The following is a 19,178-nucleotide window of genomic DNA, read 5'->3' as shown; positions in this document are numbered from 1 at the left end:
CCTCAGTCACATGATCGGCTTCCAGTGGCTGCTTCAGGGGAGGGGGGGGCAGTCGACAATGGATGCCCCATAGTAAGCCTATGTCACTGTCCAGGCATTCCATCTGTTGTCAGCGTTCTCTCCTCTCCCCTGAATCTGGCCGCTGGGGGGGTTAATGGGACGGACCAGGAGCACCAGGCTGCAGAGTTTGACGGGTGCCACCATATGTCAATCTCTCCTATTGAGTTCAATGGGACCACACTGTCAAACGCTTGGTCTGCAGTTGTGGTTACTTTGATTTTCCACACCTGAATTACATGGTTACATGGACAGACAAATCCACACATCTGATAGAAAAGCTTGTACTGAGTGGAGCTTTCCTCATACATGCTGCACAGCTTGGCTGAGGAAGGCCTGTGAAAGGACACTGGATTACATCCAATACCTTTCAGCGGGTTCAGGAGAAGCAAGGCATGGATCAAATGACAGCCATTCTATAATATGAAGGAAGACATTATATTAAGCAGTATCAAAGTGTTCACCAGGTGCCATTTCAGTGACCAGTGGCTGTTACCTATGATTTCCTCTTGTGCTTTCTGTATAGATGAATTCACTGCGGCAGAACAGCGATCAGCCAGCTTTCTTCCCATCCCCTTCTCTATGTGTGAATTAAGCTCCTACAAGAACAAGAGTAAGCAGATATAGATACAACAGAAATAAGCCTACATAATAGGCTACATAGCCTACAATGTCCAACATTAACACACATAGGAATATGCATCTGTATAATTAGAAACAGCAGCCTTAATAACATTGCATTCCCTCTACTACAAGTAAATCACGAGAGTCTGAGCAAATATATACAAATACAGTCAAAATAGTACAGAAACAGTTTCAAATATACAGCTTACATTTTTATAATGCTTCAGGAATTGCAGCGATGGGTGAAAATCCCCATCAAACTTGTCTACCAGGAGGGAAAGATGACAGATCTCATCCATCATGGCATTGGAAACCTGTAAACACAAAACAAGGGCTTACTCATCCAGAAGACATATTGTGTATATATCAGATACTTTGCTCTCAGGATTCAACTGTTCTTCACCTGCACAGAACCTGTCTAAGAAAATGCCATACACCCTTCATGCTTCAGAATATTATGCCAGCCAATGTGGCTTGCTTGCATGTTTGCTGTGAATACATGTGCACAGAGGACCACAATTACTGGCACACTGATGATCCAACAAGGCAGTATGCAACAAGCAGCCAGTCCGACAAACCATGCTGATTATACACACTGGCCCTGTGGTATGTAATGCTGCAGCTGGCCCTCCGATTCCTCTGGTACCAAATTGTATTGTAACTGTACTTTCTGCCTTCATTTTGTAAAGCTCTGAGCAAACTGTTGGCACTAAATAAATTCTGTATTATAATAAAAATGGAGCGGCTACCACAGTGAACACCTGTGCATCACAGAGATGGACTGAGCTAAGTCCTTTTCATTCATTATTCTCCCACAGTAATAGGGTAACCCTGGAACAGGCCAATCATCAGAACAATAAATCAGTACACACATACTACTAACTAAATAAAAATAATATAACTGATGTGAGCCAGTGACTACTCTTGCAGCAGAATATAATCCTCACCTGTGCGTTTACCACCTCTGTGATGTGCATTATCCGTTTCCTGACATCCTCGCTGAGGATCTGCATCTGACACTGGATAAACTCCAGCCTGTCCATTTCAGACTCCCTGTCTTCTATTGCATTTACTCTGAAAATGCCCAAACAACTAAGTCAACGGATGTCAGAGTACAATAAGAATAGTAACATATCTTACTCATATGCAAGACCATAGGTCATACTTGATAAACACAATTTTAAAGGTGTTTGTAATTTTAATTATATATTGTAAAAAGAAAAAAAATAGACAGAACACTGAGGTTCATTGTTAAAATGTAAAATAGAATATATTAAACCAAAATAAAAATATGGTATTTATTAATGAATAGAGTGCATGCAATCCTACCTCTTATCAGCAGCCTTGACATTTATGGAATCCATTATGGCTTTCACAGTATCTGTTATTTGTTTAGCTCTGATAGTGTGGTGTTCAAACTTTGTTTTCACTGCTGACTGCGAGATACACTCCTGTGGGGTCCAAGTCACAACACATTACTGTGATCCCCTCCAAACCAGCCAGGAATAACAAACGGGTAGATGGCACTGAGCAGCACCAGAGGAGAGGCCTTGCTGCTGCTCACATAAAACGCAAATGAACATAAAGTGACTAAAACTGAAATATAGTATGGCAAAATGCAGCAGCAGACCTGTGTCCTCCCTACAGTCCGCATAGCACAGTAATGTGAATAAAAAACAAAGCAGAAGTGGAGACAATTATTAAGGTAGGCTATTACTGTGAGAGACAGGAAAGTAGTAGTATGGGATGGGGGATGAGATTCCAGCAAGTTAAGGCAATTAAAAGATGATGAATTATTGCTACGTGTTCGGATAGCTAAAAACAGAATGCTAAGGACTGCACTGCGCTGACGTTACAAAGTGGCAACAATGGTGGAGGCAAAAGCATACCTTAGCTTGATCTAAAATGATAAAACAATTGTTTTAAAAGAAATACAAAAAAACAAACAAAACAAAGATGGCTAAACTAAAATGTTTCTTTGTATAGTCATTTTTAAACTCAGTAGGAGTACAGAATTAAGGACCGCTACACTATGGGTTATACATATATACTTTCCACTATTCTTCCTAATTGTTCCCTCATTTGTATATTAAAAAATAAATGCTGTTTGAATATGAGGACTTGTAAACTCTGGGTCATATTTTCTGTAAATCTGGTCATCAGGTAAAGTGAAATTAAAGTAAACAGGTAATTCAAACTGAATGCATGCTGAAGAAAACAAAAAAGTTAGCTTCAGTGAAAAATTGCATACCAAACCACTACATGCAGAAATATAGACACATGAAACTATATGTAACCCTTGACTTTTCTTATGAAAGATGGGCTTGGTCTGCTATCTGCCCACTGAGCCTCCCTCTTGATCAGTTTGGCCACACATCACAATAAATGACCAATAGGAGATGAGAATTGTAGCACATGCATGGCCAGATTAAACTTTAATTTGTAGTCATGATCTCCTATATAGAACACATATGAGGTTTGTATGGACAGTCTACTGATTGGAGAAAGGGGGGGCGCCTGAGGCAAAGCTGTAGAATCGGATTACACACAAGGTTAGCATAAGCTTGTTTAGATTTCCTAGAATGGTTATGCTCACTAGCAAGCACCAAAAGTCAGACAATTTTACATTTTAGAAACCTTTTTGATATTCTAGGTATGTATTTAAGCTGTTGCATTGCCAAGAAAAGTCTTGGTATTACTGAAGACATACCTGTACAGCCATAGGTGGGAGACGCGTATGTGTGTCTACTGGGAGCACATCACAGTCTTGCTACATTATACTGATAATGTACTGGTGGAGTGAAGGCAAGTGAAGTTCAAATTGAGGAGTTTCAGTTAAGAACTGTACAGGCAGTCCCCGGGTTACAAACAAGATAGGTTCTGTAGGTTTGTTCTTAAGTTGAATTTAAAGTTAGTACAGGTACACTTTTTTTTTTTTTTTTAAGCGCAACTCCAGCCCAAAAAATAATTAAAGTTTTATGGATAGCACAGGGAAGGGTCAACACTCATGTAATGTTTGTGTTGCTGTCTGTGCCCCTGTTCAGAAGATTTCACCTCACTTTCTGTCCATGACAATTGGATTTTGAAATTTTACGTTGTCGTAGAAACAAAGATTGGTGATAAAAACTTCAGTGGAGACACCTTTTTCCCATGGTAACTCTTACAGGAGTGAATTTCCCTTCCTAAGGGTAGATTTCTTCTCATTTCCTGTTGTCTCCCTCTGAGGGATCTTTAGGAGAATTGCAACTCTAACATTTACTACAGCTTTAGTTAATTTGTGTGGTTCTATAATTGCTTACTGAATGTTGTGCTAGATTGTTAGATACCTAGGGGCCCATTTAAAAAAGATTTACACATTTATAATATAGACCCTTGGTATTCTTCTTTTAAATTTAGTTTATAACAATTGTGAGCAGAGGAATCTGAAATAGGATTTTTTTTTTTCTAAAAGGATTACGTGAATTTCATGAATCCATTTATAATTACTGTACATTGTGCTACATTGTTAGAAAAACACTTCAATTTATTTTTTAAAGTTAGTCTTTAGAGATTGACAATTCATGTCAAATGTATATATGTATATATATATATATATATATATATATATATATATATATATATATATATATATATATATAATTTTTTTTTTTTTTTTTTTTTTTTTTTTTTTTTAACAGTAGACCACATTGGTGCTTTTAATAGGTGTGGTGGATATGGGTTCAGGGTCAGATTACCATTAGATATATTTCTGCTAATAAAGAGAATTGTTTGCTTAAAGCTGAACTCTGGGGATTTTTTTTTGCAGTGGCACTCCCCCCCCCCCCCCCCACATTGCAAGAGTTAAAAAAAATAAGTTCAATTTTAGTAACTTGTTACAACCATTTTGGGTCTCATCTCCTGTCACTCACAATCGCGTCATTCAATCACAGAAATCTGTGAATGAATGCACAAACTACAAGTCTCACCTGCCACCACGGCAGACTGCTTGTAATTCATAATGAACTACCAAGGTGCTCATCAGCACCCTGATAGTTCACGGACAATTCCTGCAGCTGAGTAACTGTCTGCACGTATGGGGGTAAGAGCTGATAGCTGTCAGCAGTGTCTGCCTTTGCATCCGTGAACCACTGATCGCAGGTGCCATGCTTTGCAAGCTCCAGCTCCAAGTTAAAAAAAAAGAAATGCACATTTTTTACCTGCAAAATCATATGCATTATTTTACTAAAGGTGAACATAGCCTTAAAATGCTTATTTTTGTCAAGGGGGGGGGGGGGGGGGGCAAGTAACAATATTTTCTTGCTCTGCAGGGTTCCTCCCAGTTGCATGACTTCTCTTTGCCACTTTGTCGGTCAAAAGGCACTCTGACATCACAAAATACAAGACTAGCAGTCTTGCATTGTATGTGAGGATGACAAGGGCCCACCCTCAACCCAGTTCATCAGAGAGAGTAGGCCACTAGCTACCGGGGAAATGAGGGACAAGGCAAGTATAGTTACCTTTTCTGTCCCCCTAGACAAAATGAGTATTAAAGTCTTGCAGTAGTCAGGAGGGCCCACTGTAAGGGTAATTTATTTCTCCCTAGAGATCAGCTTTATGTGAGAGATGCCCTAAAAACAACCTTTTTTGTTTTTACATTTGCATTTAATATTAGCTAACTGCATCTCTGAATCTTTGACAGTTTTCACTGAAGGCAACCCTCTTTCACTACATGATTAGCCTGAATTACCTGTGTTTGTCATAAAATTACATTAAAAGTGGAAATCCCTTTAAAATAAATTGGAAATAGAGATTAATGCAGGGTAACATTTAAAAATATATTTATGTAATGAAAAGGTAAAGTAAAAAAGGTATAAAAAGGAAAAAGCACAGAAAATGCAAGGAATTATTGTTCCCCAAAGAAGTGAATCTAGAGGTCAGCAATGACGAACAAGAGCTTGGAAAGTGACTGCACACTGTGGGAGCTAGATTAGAAAGGAGCAGACATTGAGATGGGACTAAAAGAGGAGAGAGGTTAGTAACAGCACAGCAGGGAAAGTCACAAGTTAGTTAGGAGAATTTTCTATATTTTTTTGCAAGAAAAATCCCACATTAAAGGGGAAATCTATATTTCATAATTACCAGAACCGAACAAAGACCAAAGTCAAAAAAATTTTTGGTAAATTGTTTTCAGTAGATTTTACAATTTTCAACATTTGAGACATTTAGAAATCATTTGCCCATTTAATCTTTCTTGCACTTTTATATTGCATTTTTTTTTTTTTTAATGGGACGCCTTATTCTGAAATTTTTCAAAAAATGTGGCTTTTCAATATCTCGGTCAGAGTTTTGTCCTCCACTCCTAGCTCTCGTTCACATTGGAGCGATTTGTCATGCGATTTCACAGGTCATGACAGCCTACTGCCGGCAATATATATATACACCAACACCGTTCCAGTTGGTGCGACGCCGACTGAACTATTTTTGCCGATTTCAGGTGTGACTTCAATAGACATCTGTGCATGAAGCCGCACAGATGTGTTTCAAGTAGCACCGGAAATCGCGCTGACCTGCTACTTTGAGATCTTGCTTCTTCAAGGAAAATAGCACAATTTCAAAAGTAGCATCAATGTGAACCAGGGCTTAACCTTTCGAAATCCAAAATTTTCAATGGGGGCTCTTAAAGCTGATCTCCATGTTTTAGTGAAGGTTAAATAGTTTGTTTGGACCAAGCGTGAGATCAGCTTTAAATAAAACTTCAAATTCATTTTTTTTAGGCTGCAAAATGAATCCAACCCGACAGATTCTTTATAAATAGGACACATTACATTTGTGTTGCCCATTCTATTGGTCATGTGACTGAAGCAGGATTTTGTGAAATATGACACTACCTGGTTACCTTAAAGCTCAACTGTTATCTAAAAAAAAAAAAAAAAAAAAAAAAAAAGGGAGTTGGCAGCTATTATATTTAATAGTTGGGGGGGGGGGGGGGACTGCTGAAGCATTTGTGTTTACTCAGCAACATTTTCTTAATGGTCATCTTAACCAAGTGGCCCTGGTTGCTGGAAGTATTGTAACCCCACACATTCTTTTATGGAAAGCTTTGCAGTTTTAATGAAACTAGTGCAGCACATCAGTCCTGCAACTTAAAGTGCAAGATTCTTACCAGCAGTTTGTCTGGAAGTCCCCTCATTTTGTTAGACAGATATACGTTTACAATATACATGTTTACTAGATGTGCACAGATGACAAAAGCACAGTGAAAACCTTCTTTTTCCATGTCATCCTAAATGGCTGATTCAGCCTGAAGTAGAACCCTGTGCATGCAGGTATGAAACACACATGTACACAGCCCTTGCATCCTGAGTGACCAGCCTGTAAGCACAGGGACGCAAGCTGTGGGGAAAGTTGATATTGTTGTGGCAGGAGCACCAACAAGGTGGAGACAGAGAGCTGTGTAAACAGATGTTTAATCCATTTATTGGATATTGTCTTACACTTAAAAAAATCCTAAAGCATATGCATGTTGTAACTCTTTGTAAAAGAGTGTACTTGGCAAACCCAGGGTGAGGGAAAAACAACATTTTAAAGTGAACCTGTCCTATATTTTACACCTTTAAAAGAAAAAGCCCTGCCTTAGGGTAGACACCACAAGATGCGTACTATTCATGTTATGATCTATAAAGTTTCCTCGGTGCCCCTCCCAATTTCGGTCTACTGCAAAGCCAATATCCAATGACACTGCCTCAGTCACCAATCATAAGGGTCTGTTCATTGGATAGGGGATGGCCGTGGGCAGGTGTTAGCCTTGAAATCAGGACCCAGTGAACTAAATCACAGGAAAGCACAGATAAGGCTCGTCCACCATATGGCAACATTTAAAATGATATACAGGTTTGCTTCTGGCACACAAAATACCATACACTTAGCTAAAGCCTACTATAACCAGGTAGATCTCACTGTACCTCAAACAACTTCTCGAACCTCTGAAATTCCAGAAACCTGGTCTGAAATCCTTCAGCAAGAGCACCACCTTTTAAATAACAGAAAACATTGTAAATGCAACACATATTGAGTAAAAATAGATAAGCAGAGGATTTTTTTTTTTTAGGTAAGATGCAATCTAGCACTATGGGGGTAGGGGGTATAGTTTGAATAATGTTTAGAAATGCCAATATATAGCAGAGGCTTAGGAAATGATAGATGCCAATACATGTTAACCTCCTAGGCGGTAATCCCGAGCGTGACTCGGGGTTGGTTTTTCATATCAGGAGCGGTAACCCCGAGTCACGCTCGGGGTGGATTGCAGAGATCGCAGCGGTGTTCTCTTACCTTATCCTGGCGATCCAGCGATGATCTCATTGCTGAGATCGCCAGCCGAGAGTCCCGCCGCTCCTCCGTCCCTCCGTCGGTCTGATCACTTCCTAGTTCCGTTCCCTGCAGCAGCAATGCTGCATGGGAGCGGAACTAGGGAGGGAAATTCAAAAAAAAAAAAACAAAAAAAAAAAACGTTGCACAAAACACATTTTGTAATATATATATATACACACACACACACACATACATATATATAAAATTATATTATTGATTCAATTATAATTCCTGCGTATATATATATATATATATATATATATATATACACATACACATACACACACACACACACACACACACACACACACACACATATCTATAATATATAATGCATGAATTATAATCTAATCAATAATATAATTTTATTATATATATTAAATAATAAAATAATATTATTGATTCGATTATAATTCATGCGTTTGTGTTTCAAATTTATCACATCTGGGATGTCTACTAGAGTCTTGTTTTGGTCAGGTTTAAGTCAGTAATTACTAAGAATTGTAGGCCTATAATACATAACGCCAAATTTCCATGAAAACAATTGTACCGCTTTTGGTATGTAATTCCTGACATAATCATACCGCCAGGGAGGTTAATGAGAGTATAGTTACAGAGTTTCTCCAGAAAAAACATAAAATTCTTTCTTCCCACTCAAGTGGGCGGTTAAGGCGATAAGGCACAATTGCAATCTGTTCGCATGCAAGAAACTGTCAGCAACAGAATTGCTAGAAAATGCAGGGGAAAAAAAATGACCTGCTTTCTATGAACTCAATAGAAAAACAGGAAGCTGCACACCAATTACATCAAGTCACATCCAGCTTTATTAAACCCAGACACCGCACACTACAGCCCTACCTTGGACTGCACCTCTCTAAAATTTCACTCAATACAGGCTTGATCACAGAGTTTTCTATGTGTTGCGCTCTACTTGGGTTTGATAGTGAGGTGGCTATTCCTCACTGTGAGCACCAAAATGCTTCAAAATGTAAGCAGATGGCAAGAAAGCAACTTGTCACTCATACAGCCAGCACAGAAGCGATACGTGCATCAAGGGAGTGTCTCACTGCCTGCATGCATCCTCGAAAGTGATTCTGCCACTAAGGAGTTATTGCCAGTGACAGGATTGCTAATCTGTTGCAAGTGTGGACATTAGCCTTAAGTGGGGTACACGCTAGTAGAAAATCTGCCGAAAATTCCCACCCGAGGTAAAATCGTACGATTTTCGGCTAGTGTGTACTTTTTCAGCAGACGATGCCAACATTTTCAACTAAAAAAAAAAAAACGGAGGGACAAACACCAAAATTTTTATCGTCCGTCCCCAGCACGACCAATTTTCATTTAATGTGTATGCAGTACGTCTGCGAAAAATTGCATACGAAAGACCGCGCATGATCACAAGTTGCTGACAACCCGGAAGTCTAGGTACAAACATCCCAAAAAAAAAAAAAAAAAATCAGACGAGAAATTTTGTGAACATTATGCACTGTCAACTAAAAATGGTTATGACCGCTGAGCAAGAGAGAGAAAAAAAGAAAAAATATCGGAGGATATTTTGTCCGATTTTCGTCAAGTGTGTACGAGCCTTTAGTTCTACACGAGAGGTAAAGACTGTCTGAAGTCTCAGCCCTTTTCCTGAGATTAGATGACACTTGCCCTAACAAGTAGTCTTATCTAAGCATGGCTGTTCTCCGATAAGGTTGGACACGCTTGCCAACACCGAAAGTAAAAAAGAGAATTTTTCACAAATAATTGCAGCAGTTTCACCTACCAGCCTCAGGCATTCCTTGTGCCTTGTGCATTCTGGCATTAAGAACTTCTTTGGCAGAAACAAAAAATATGCGGTTTTGTGCATCGAAACGATCTACAACTTTGAGCTCATCCACCAGGAAAGACTGACAGCGCTCAGTGTGCTGTTTCCGTACCTGTACATGGAGATGTAATATATCAATTCCATCATTTAAAAATAAAATTTCCTAAAATATTATTTTAAATCAAAAGGCAACAAAAAGTACAAGCTGGTTTATTTAAAAAAGAAACATTTTCTTTGGTGAAGCATGAAATTAAATACTGTATACTATACATGTCTGAATTAGGTAGGGGACATTTTTCACCAAAAAAAGTAAAGACTTGTCCTCAATTTCAAGGTGGACAAGATAAAAATGGGTGTACCTACATCGTCCATGGACTCCGGTTCTGATACAGATGCATCCCACCGATTATTTAAAATAAAAATATTGGGCTTAGAAAGCCTTTCGTTTACTTTATGGAAAAAGTGTTTTTCCTAAAATAATGGAGAAAAGAAAAAAAAATTAACTGACTGTCAAACTTTATCACTGATGTAGTTGTAAATTTACAGTACATAACTTAACTCTGACAGAGCATACAATCTAACAGCAAACATAATCTGTGGTGTAATTTTCAGTTACCTAAAGTTCTGCTCTAAACACAAAAGCACACTACTACTACTACTACTACTACTAAAAGTTACCGTGTTCATAAGTGTGGATTCAGAGTTGGCCACCAAGACAAAAACATCAGCATCCAAGCAGAACTTATCAATCCAGCTGTCTAGTTCAGTGGTCACATCTGTTCCTGGACTGCACAAGTACAAAAAGGCATGTTTATTGACAACGTCTAGGTATCCTATTAAAAAGTATTTCTTCTAAAATGATTAAAGATTATACAAAAAAAAAAAAAAAGAAGACCACACATCAATATCTGGGCTATCGGCATCATGAGAGCAATATTTAAAAGAAAGGCCATAGAGCTCCTAGAAGCTCTTATTTTGACACCACGTATTAACTGAATAAAGGCCCTATTTCATTTTAGTTTGCACCTGTAGGGAAGGAGATAAAAATGACATTATTACCCTATTTAGCAATCACAGGACACTGCAGACTCAACAGAACATGGATACTTACAGAAAAATAGCAATTCGTTCCTTTCTTAAAAAGGAGAAGTATGGCCAAAGCTTTTTTTTTTTTTTTCACACAATTCGTTACTTTATTTAACAATCACTTCATAAATAACACATCCCAGAAGAAGAAGGTGCAGGGGTAAGGAGGAGATGTCTCCGCTGGTCCCAGTGTATCACATAAATATACAATTATCAAGTCAAGGTTTCATTGCTCAGGTAAGTTATCACCCAAGGTGGAGGCCTTCACATGGAGTCTCCAGAACGGATGGACTCCCTCCCGATGTCACCCAATACAGACAACAATGTACAGTCTCTAAAGTGTGACTGGCAGGATTGTAGATGGTTTTGGATAAAATACAGAACTATAATTCATCGAAAGCATGAAGACAGGATTCTTGGTGCTGGTCAGCAGGGGCTTCAGATTGTATTTCACTGAAATGCTCGGCAGGAGGGTGCCAGGGAAGATGATTTTTTATTTAATGGTCAAGTCCACCCTGAACAGAATTTGAAGACTGATAGACTGAGTCACCGACCGGCTCCTACAACATTAGGATCCTCTGGGTTCTCAGCCTTTGCTGCTAATAAAGGTCAGCATGGGAGTCTCACTCCTCACAAGTGGCTACAGCAAGTGAGTGGGCCTAAGAACTCAGCAGATCTCATCATATGAAGCTGGTGTGTGATTCAGTCCACCGGTATCAAATGATAGATTTGGGTGGACTGACCCTTTAGGTATACATGAGGGTGATATAATCTGTACAGGTCTGTGCTTTGTGGTCCTCAGAGTGAGCCGATGAGTGGTCTGGGGGGTTACAGAAGGGAGACGACCGTGACAGCGGCTGGCATGCTCAGCGAACCATGTACTCCTTCCTTTTGTTCAGTCGCACCTGGCAGAAGGACCAGCCGCCCACCACCACGTAGATGGCTGCGGCGATGAAGCAGTTATAAGAGACTTGCTCGTACAGGGCGTACATCTTCTTGGGAGGGGTTGGGTCCTCGAAGAGATCACTTTCTTGGAATGGGACGTCCTCAATGAGAATGGCTGAATGGATGTTAAAGAAAATTCCCAACAGGACCAGCATAATGACCCCCCACACACCGAGGACGATCCTGCAGGCGGCCAGCTTGGGCCCGCAGCACAGAAGAGAAGCCATGACACCGACCTCTCACACCGATGGCCAAAGCTTTTTTAGTCATACTTCTCCTATGGATCACAGGAGTGCAAATCATTCTGCATCCTGTGACTCGTTTTCAGCCAACAGCAGGCTAAAGCCCATGTTTGGCTGATGTCACTCAGGCAACTCCAGGTTTGGGAAAGATCTCAACCATATAGTCGGGATCCATCCAGATCAGATGCCTGCAACACCTAGCACAGCCTCTCAGCGATCCGCTGAGAGCCTGAGCTAGCCCCTCTGATCCCCTCCACACCCTAGCACTCCTGGGAGTGCTGGAGGGGAGATCAGAGAGCCGCTGACTGCCATAGCTCTCTGCTCAGAGTGGAAGGGGAGAAGTGGGAGATCAGCGGTGTTTGATCGGTGACTGATGCTGCATCCACCTAGGTGAGTATAATTGTATTTTTACAATCCTGAACTTCTCTTTTAAGCTATTGGAATTGCTAGATGTAAAGTAATCTGTACATACCACAGCAAAGATACTGCATCCCACCCCGTCAGTCACATGTCACTACTCTCTTCTTACATAAAGGCCAGGGAAGTAGAGCTAGAGATTAGGGCTTAGCTGTTGACTTTTGACAAAGTCAAAATGTGCATACCAATAACAGCACTGCTGCACTGTTTAGCTAGGACACACTACATTTAAAACAACTTTACAGAGTATAAATCTTTTAAGCCCTGGTTTACCAAATGACCTTTTATATGAATGTTTAGCCAAGGACTTTGGTGTATCTTTTATGTCCCACAGTACTTCCCAGCATGGCATATTTTGTTTATGTAAGAACTTTTTAGGTTTACAATTGTTTTTTAAAATTTTAACAAGATACATGGCACACATTGTAGAATGAAAAATACTATGCATACATATAGTAAAAAAAAATTAGCCACATTAAAACAATCAATGGTCATACAGGAAAAAAAAAAAAAGTTTATTTTTGTTTTTTAAGTTTTTCCTTATTTTATTTTAAAGTATTTAGAAAAATCAAACAATTTTTGAAAGGACAAACAAAAACTCTTGTCTTCTCTCCTATAGGCATACAACAATTAACTTTATTATTATATGTTATGACAAAGTTGATGTCAAACTAATTGGCTCATAACTGGGAAATCCCCTCTTCGACACCAGAATCAGTTTCCACTAGAAGATTTCCCCTCACCTCCTGAACTTTAAAATTTTGCAACTCCTATCATTTATGTTTCAGTAACAACTGTCCCCATCACTAATAGTGAGGGTGAATGTCCCCAGCGGAGAAACCGACATTAAACGCTACCTTTGGAATATGTACCATGTTTTAGCTTTTGTGTACCTTCGAATTATCAAGGAATGCTAGGGGTCAGTTAGGACAGCCTGTAACACTGATACATTAGATTAGATCTACTTTACAGAACTAAAGACCAAGAATACTTGGCCAAGTACTTTTCCACTTTCAATCATAATTTAATATGTACTGTAATATTGTAGATATTTTTTTAAATATAAATTATTTATATTTGTTAAACTCTCCGATTTCTCTAAATCAGAAATTAGAGAGGTGCTGAGAGCAGACTTGAAATACTTTAAAAGCATGTAATATAAACTTTGAGGATGACTTTCTGCACAGTGTCTACAGCTACACAGGTTAAAGAGGGCTTGTTTCAAAGCTTATTTACACCTGGTGTAAGAACATGTAAATAGCTGTTAGTACCCAGATGGTGCCTGCACATATTCTTCTGCAACCAGGTTTTCAGAATCCTAAAACATCTGTCAAGTTTTACCATTTCCAGGTAATGTTAAATGCTTTCTCCCTCCCCCCATATGTTCCTGTTGGCAGTAGGGTGGCTTATCATAAAAATGGACCAACGGGAGTAGAAGAGAACAGCATCTGACACTACCATAAGAGTTTATATGCGTTAGAGATTACTAGTATTCAGTCTTTCATCTGTCTCTTTCCTTTACTCTCATTATTTCTCTTCTGAAAGCAAATTCAGTGTTATTTGTTTGGCCTGCAAAAATGAAAGCTACATAGAAAGTACTTTTAAATAGAAATCAATCACCAAATCCATTGTGCATAGATACTAGAATCCGTTACGTATAGCTTTGAATGGGTTTTGTATTGCTATGATTAAAAATGCACCATCTTTACCTTTAATTAGCTCCATAGAAGTATTTTTAGCACATACCTGTCTACCAAGACCAGATCATCTCTCAGAAGGGCACACTTTCCCTTTGGCCAGAAAACATGAACAAGGCAGCCCACTTCCAAATCCTTATCCATATGAAGGGCATGAGCCAGTTGATTCACAGTCTACATACAGAAAACACAAAAGTTCAAACAAAATTCCAAGCTATCACAAAAAAATTATAAAATTGTAAATATAATGTTTTAAGGGTAGGTAGCCATAAACATACTTCAACTGAATGTATTTATTACACTGTCTTCTATAAGTGATCAAGGTGATCTATACAGCACAGGTAAATATGTCATCCTTTTAGTTCCCAGGAATGATGCTATAAATGGATAACAGCCACATCTGTCTTACTGCCACAGCTCCAACTTACACATCAGAACCTAAATGATTAAGATTTATATATTTTACAAAGCCATTGCAATTTCTAGTACTAAAAACAAAGGCGGGAGAGAAATGGCTACAAAATCTTCCAAAGTGAAAGAAATAGGAGGACATCCTAGAAAGCACCTGTACAGGTAATATTAGGTGCATTTTATTAAACACAGGAAATGACAGTACAAAAATATAACACCCTATAAAGTATTCCTCCTGTAATCGTAAAAAAGTGATGTGTCAGTTGTACCTGTTAAACATGAATAGTCATACTGACATTTTGCATGTACATTGCTATGTTCTATACAACCTATTCTGACAAGAGTTTGGAATAATACAAAAACAGCAAAGACAAAAAAAAGCTACTACATAATACAATTACAAACATATTGCCCTAAACACTCTGTACTGGAGACTATTCAGCTTGAATTTACTAACATTCTGTACTTATCTGTATGGCAGAGAAAAGAAAACAATCACAGGCAAAAGCACCCAAAAAAATGTGAATGTATAGGTTAATATGAATTCGTATCATTGCTATGGACCAGAACCGCCTTAATAATGCAGAACAAAAAAATAAAAAAAACATGGCCTATTTGTTTAACATCACACTGTACTGAGCAGCAGGATTTAAAAAAATGAATGGGGGTTGCTGCACATTACAAATCTGCATAGTAATTTGTAGTAAAACACGGTCCAGAAATATAAGTATGCTGCCACTGCTGATCTCCTGAAAATGCTAGCTGCCAGGTTCACACTGGACTCAAAACTTTGATTTCTCAAGATAAAGTATGTCATAAAAGTTTGCATTGTTAGTTTTGCATAGACTTAAAGGGATAAAACCCCTCGGGAAGAGTAGTAAAGTAGTTCAATCTCAGCATTTCTGTACATTTACAGCTTGACCCTGCACTCTACCACTTCCCATGCATTCTAGAAGTTAATGATTTACAATAAATAACCAAAGCAGCTCAGAAAGCAACAGGGGGCAAGCTTGACTCTCACAGGAAAGTGAGATTGGCATTAAGTATACCTTCAGTTGCTTTTTATGTCTAGATCTACTGACTGTTTTGACAGCAAGCAACCTGTGCAATTAAATTTATTATACACTCAGTTTGATTAGCCCAGGTTTGTCACAGGTTCAGAAGATAAAGACTGGTTGGAGATAGAAGCCCCTGTTTTTTCTTGTTACTCTAGAAAACAAATGATAAGGGACTATATCGCAGAGTTTGCTAAAGACAACAACATCATCAGTAGTAACCAGCACGGTTTACAAATGGGCGTTCTTGTCAAACCAATCTCTTCACATTCTACGAGGAGGTGAGCTGTGAGATAGATAGGGGGAGACCTGTGGATGTGGTGTACCTGGATTTCACTAAGGCGTTTGATACAGTTCCCCACAAGCGCTTAATTTATAAAATACGGTCTGCAGGTATCGACCGCAAGGTTTGCTCTTGGATACGGAACTGGCTAAAAGGGCGTGTCCAAAGGGTGGTAATAAATAGCGCCTACTCAGATTGGTCTGAGGTGGTAAGCGGGGTCCCCGTCCCCCAAGGCTCAGTCCTGGGACCAACCTTGTTCAATTTATTTATAAATCACATTGAGGACGGGATTAGAAGTTCTATATCAGTTTTTGCAGATGACACAAAATTGGGCAGGGCAATAACTACACGGCATGAAGCAGATATCCTACAGAATGACCTGGACAAAATAACAGAGTGGGCAACGACATGGTAAATGAGGTTTAATGTGGAGAAGTGTAAAGTTTTTCACTTGGGGATTTAAAACATAAAAGCACAATACACTTTAGGGGGGGAACCTTTGGGGGAATTAAACATGGAGAAAGATCTGGGAGTCTTGGTAGAGGATAGACTAAGCAATAGCATGCAATGTCAAGCGGCAGCTGCCAAAGCCGGCAGAATATTAGCATGCATAAAGAAGGGGATGTATTCCAGAGATAAGACTATAATCCTACCACTTTATAAAACTCTGGTCTGACCACATCTGGAGTATTCTGTCCAGTTCTGGTCGCCAATCCTCAGGAGGGATGTGTTGGAACTGGAGAGAGTCCAGAGAAGGGCAACTAAACTAATTAGGGGATTGGAGGACCTTAATTATGAACAGCGTCTGCAATCGCTTGATTTATTCTCCCTGCAGAAGAGACGCCTGAGAGGGGACATGATAGCAATTTATAAATACCTCAATGGTGATCTCAGCAGCTATTCAGGTCAAAAGGATTGCATGAGGACTCAAGGGCATACAATGCAATTAGAGGAGAGGCGTTTTAACCTCAGGCAATGCAGGGGGTTCTTTACTGTTAGGGCTACAGGATTGTGGAATTCTCTACCACAAGAGGTGGTTTCTGCGGGAAGTATGGTTGCTTTCAAAAGACTCTTGGACGTACATCTCAATGATCAGAACATTCAGGGGTATGAGAGACGATTACGGCCACACACACCTGTACAGGTTGAACTGGATGGACTATTGTCTTTATTCAACCTCAACTACTATGTAACTATGTAAAATACCTTAACACTTTTCTTTTCTTCAGAGCCTTCGGTCATCAAATATGCCTTATCTCCATCTGTCCCCTCCACACTCAGGAAGCAGTTGGTAGTGTGTCCAATGCCACTGGGTAGCACTCTGTCCCACAACATAGAGTTTATCACTGTACTTTTTCCACTGCTTGTCCTAAAATAAATATTTACAAAGAAAATATAATGATTTTTTTATACTTGTTAACTCCAGGAGTCCTCTTGCAGGTTTTGCAATACACCAGAATTGTTTTTTACATTCCCTGGTACTGGAACATATACAATTCTGTAAATGTATGGAGAAAGCATTTAATCATGGTGGAAGGAATTCCAGTCCCCATGATGACTGGAAAGTATTCCACATACCTGACAGAGGACGGCTTCAGCAGTATCAGCAATGCTGCAATCACTCAGAAGAATGACTGCGATACAACGAGAGGCACTGCTACCAGAGAAGGATATACTCCAGCTGCAAGCACTGCATGGGTCTTCTCTATGGTTTCTACTAACCATAGCACAACTGTGCTCATGCAAGCTGAATGTCACACTTCCCCAGGTCTTGACAAAATTTACAAAAGGATAAACCATCACAAGTAACTACTCACCTGCCAAAGAACGCCACCTTCATGTGCCTTCTTGACAAAACCTCACCAATGCCAGCCAGTTTTTGCTTGAAACTCTGAATCTTCTTGAGGTCATCTTCAGTGGTTATGTTTTTTAACTCTAAATTCCAAGCGGTTTCTGTAAAAACAAACAAATGTGGACAAATGTAATCACTAGCATCGAATGTGTGACAAGTTCTTTTTTCAGGCTTCCTGCACCCTTTATTTTTACTTAGTGATCAGGTCATTAAAATATTTGGATGAGAACATTCACTTTATGTAATATATCTAAAGGAGCAGTATCGGTATGTTCGGCTGCTCTCCTGATTTGAGCTACAAACACCTCACCCTCTTCTTATCTCCATTACATAGAGGGAAGTTATTTTGTAGATAACAGAAGATATGTGGGAAGGCAGGTGACATGGTTTGAGATTTCAGTTCAGTGCACAGAAGTTACAAGCAGACTGGACATCTAGGATTAAGACGATTTTTTTCTGTTCTTGCAGAAACTTAGATGTGGTGGCTGCATTCATTTCCTGTTAGTATTTTTGTTCTTGGGTTTGGATATGCCAAAAGTGACAAAAATGGGCAGGGTTATGGATGAGATCAGAAAAACAGTTGTCAAAGAAAAAGAAAATAGGTGCCAATCACTAAGATGAATGTAAACACAGGGCACATTTTTCTGTGGCATTACTATGCAGATCCCATGGGGATTGTTTGTCACAATGACCATGACTGGCCATTCTGGGAAAGGTTTTTATCTACAGATACTGTACACCCAAACCTATGTCTGACATGCAAAAAGAACCTTAGGGACGCACAGTTAAAGCGGAGTTCCACCCTGAAAAAAAAAACCTTTTCACCGTCCGCTAGCTTACACAAACCTGAAAAAGAATTGGATAATTAACATTTTTTTTTGTTTCACGTACCTTGTTATTAATGAAAATATACTCACCTTCCTTCCTCCTCCTCCCTCTGCGGCCGGCGCAGTCACTTCCTCCTTGCATTGACTACTGGGAGATGAGCGTCATCAATCTAAGGAGTCAATGCGCCTGCACCGGCCCTGCTCGTTACTTCCGATGCAGGCGTGTCATTCCATGCTGAACAGCTTCTGGGCATGCCCAGAAGCTGTGCAGGGATGAAGCGCCTGCACTGGAAGTGGCGAGCAGGGCATTCTGGGACTCCGACGTCACCGAAGAGGACGCTCCGGCTTCAGCTGCCCACACCTGAGATGGCAGCGCTGGACGAGACATTTTCAAGTATTTCTTATAAAAAAGGTAAGTGAAACCGGGGACAGTTCAGAGGCTATCGTCAGCGGCTCTCTGCTCTGCCCCCCGTGCTCACTATAGTACTGGGCTGTGAAGGGGGTGGAAGCAGCTGGATCAAG

General features: G+C 39.6%; 2 protein-coding genes across 2 annotated transcripts in view; both read right to left on the bottom strand.

The window, feature by feature from the left end:
• The window catches only part of MFN1 (mitofusin 1), a 65,205-nt gene that overhangs the window by 26,744 nt on the left and 19,283 nt on the right, over positions 1–19,178 (bottom strand). Inside the window, exons 3-13 of the mRNA XM_082248997.1 lie at positions 17,795–17,930; positions 17,184–17,346; positions 14,278–14,402; positions 10,520–10,628; positions 10,205–10,312; positions 9,800–9,953; positions 7,623–7,690; positions 2,011–2,132; positions 1,629–1,755; positions 891–995; positions 554–656 (exon numbers count right to left, since the gene is read on the bottom strand). Of these exons, the coding sequence (XP_082105123.1) occupies positions 554–656; positions 891–995; positions 1,629–1,755; positions 2,011–2,132; positions 7,623–7,690; positions 9,800–9,953; positions 10,205–10,312; positions 10,520–10,628; positions 14,278–14,402; positions 17,184–17,346; positions 17,795–17,930 (1,320 nt within the window). The remainder of the gene's footprint in view (positions 1–553; positions 657–890; positions 996–1,628; positions 1,756–2,010; positions 2,133–7,622; positions 7,691–9,799; positions 9,954–10,204; positions 10,313–10,519; positions 10,629–14,277; positions 14,403–17,183; positions 17,347–17,794; positions 17,931–19,178) is intronic.
• LOC309551396 (ribonuclease kappa-B-like) lies at positions 11,630–12,115 on the bottom strand. The gene has a single exon (XM_082251970.1). The coding sequence runs from the start codon at positions 12,097–12,099 to the stop codon at positions 11,794–11,796; it is 306 nt and encodes a 101-aa protein (XP_082108096.1). The 5' UTR covers positions 12,100–12,115; the 3' UTR covers positions 11,630–11,793.

Source organism: Pelophylax lessonae (genome assembly GCF_965119305.1).
Source record: "Pelophylax lessonae genome assembly, chromosome: 3".
Taxonomy (NCBI): Eukaryota; Metazoa; Chordata; class Amphibia; order Anura; family Ranidae; genus Pelophylax; species Pelophylax lessonae.
The sequence above is the reverse complement of the archived record's forward strand: the minus strand, read 5'-3'. Positions and strand labels throughout refer to the sequence as shown.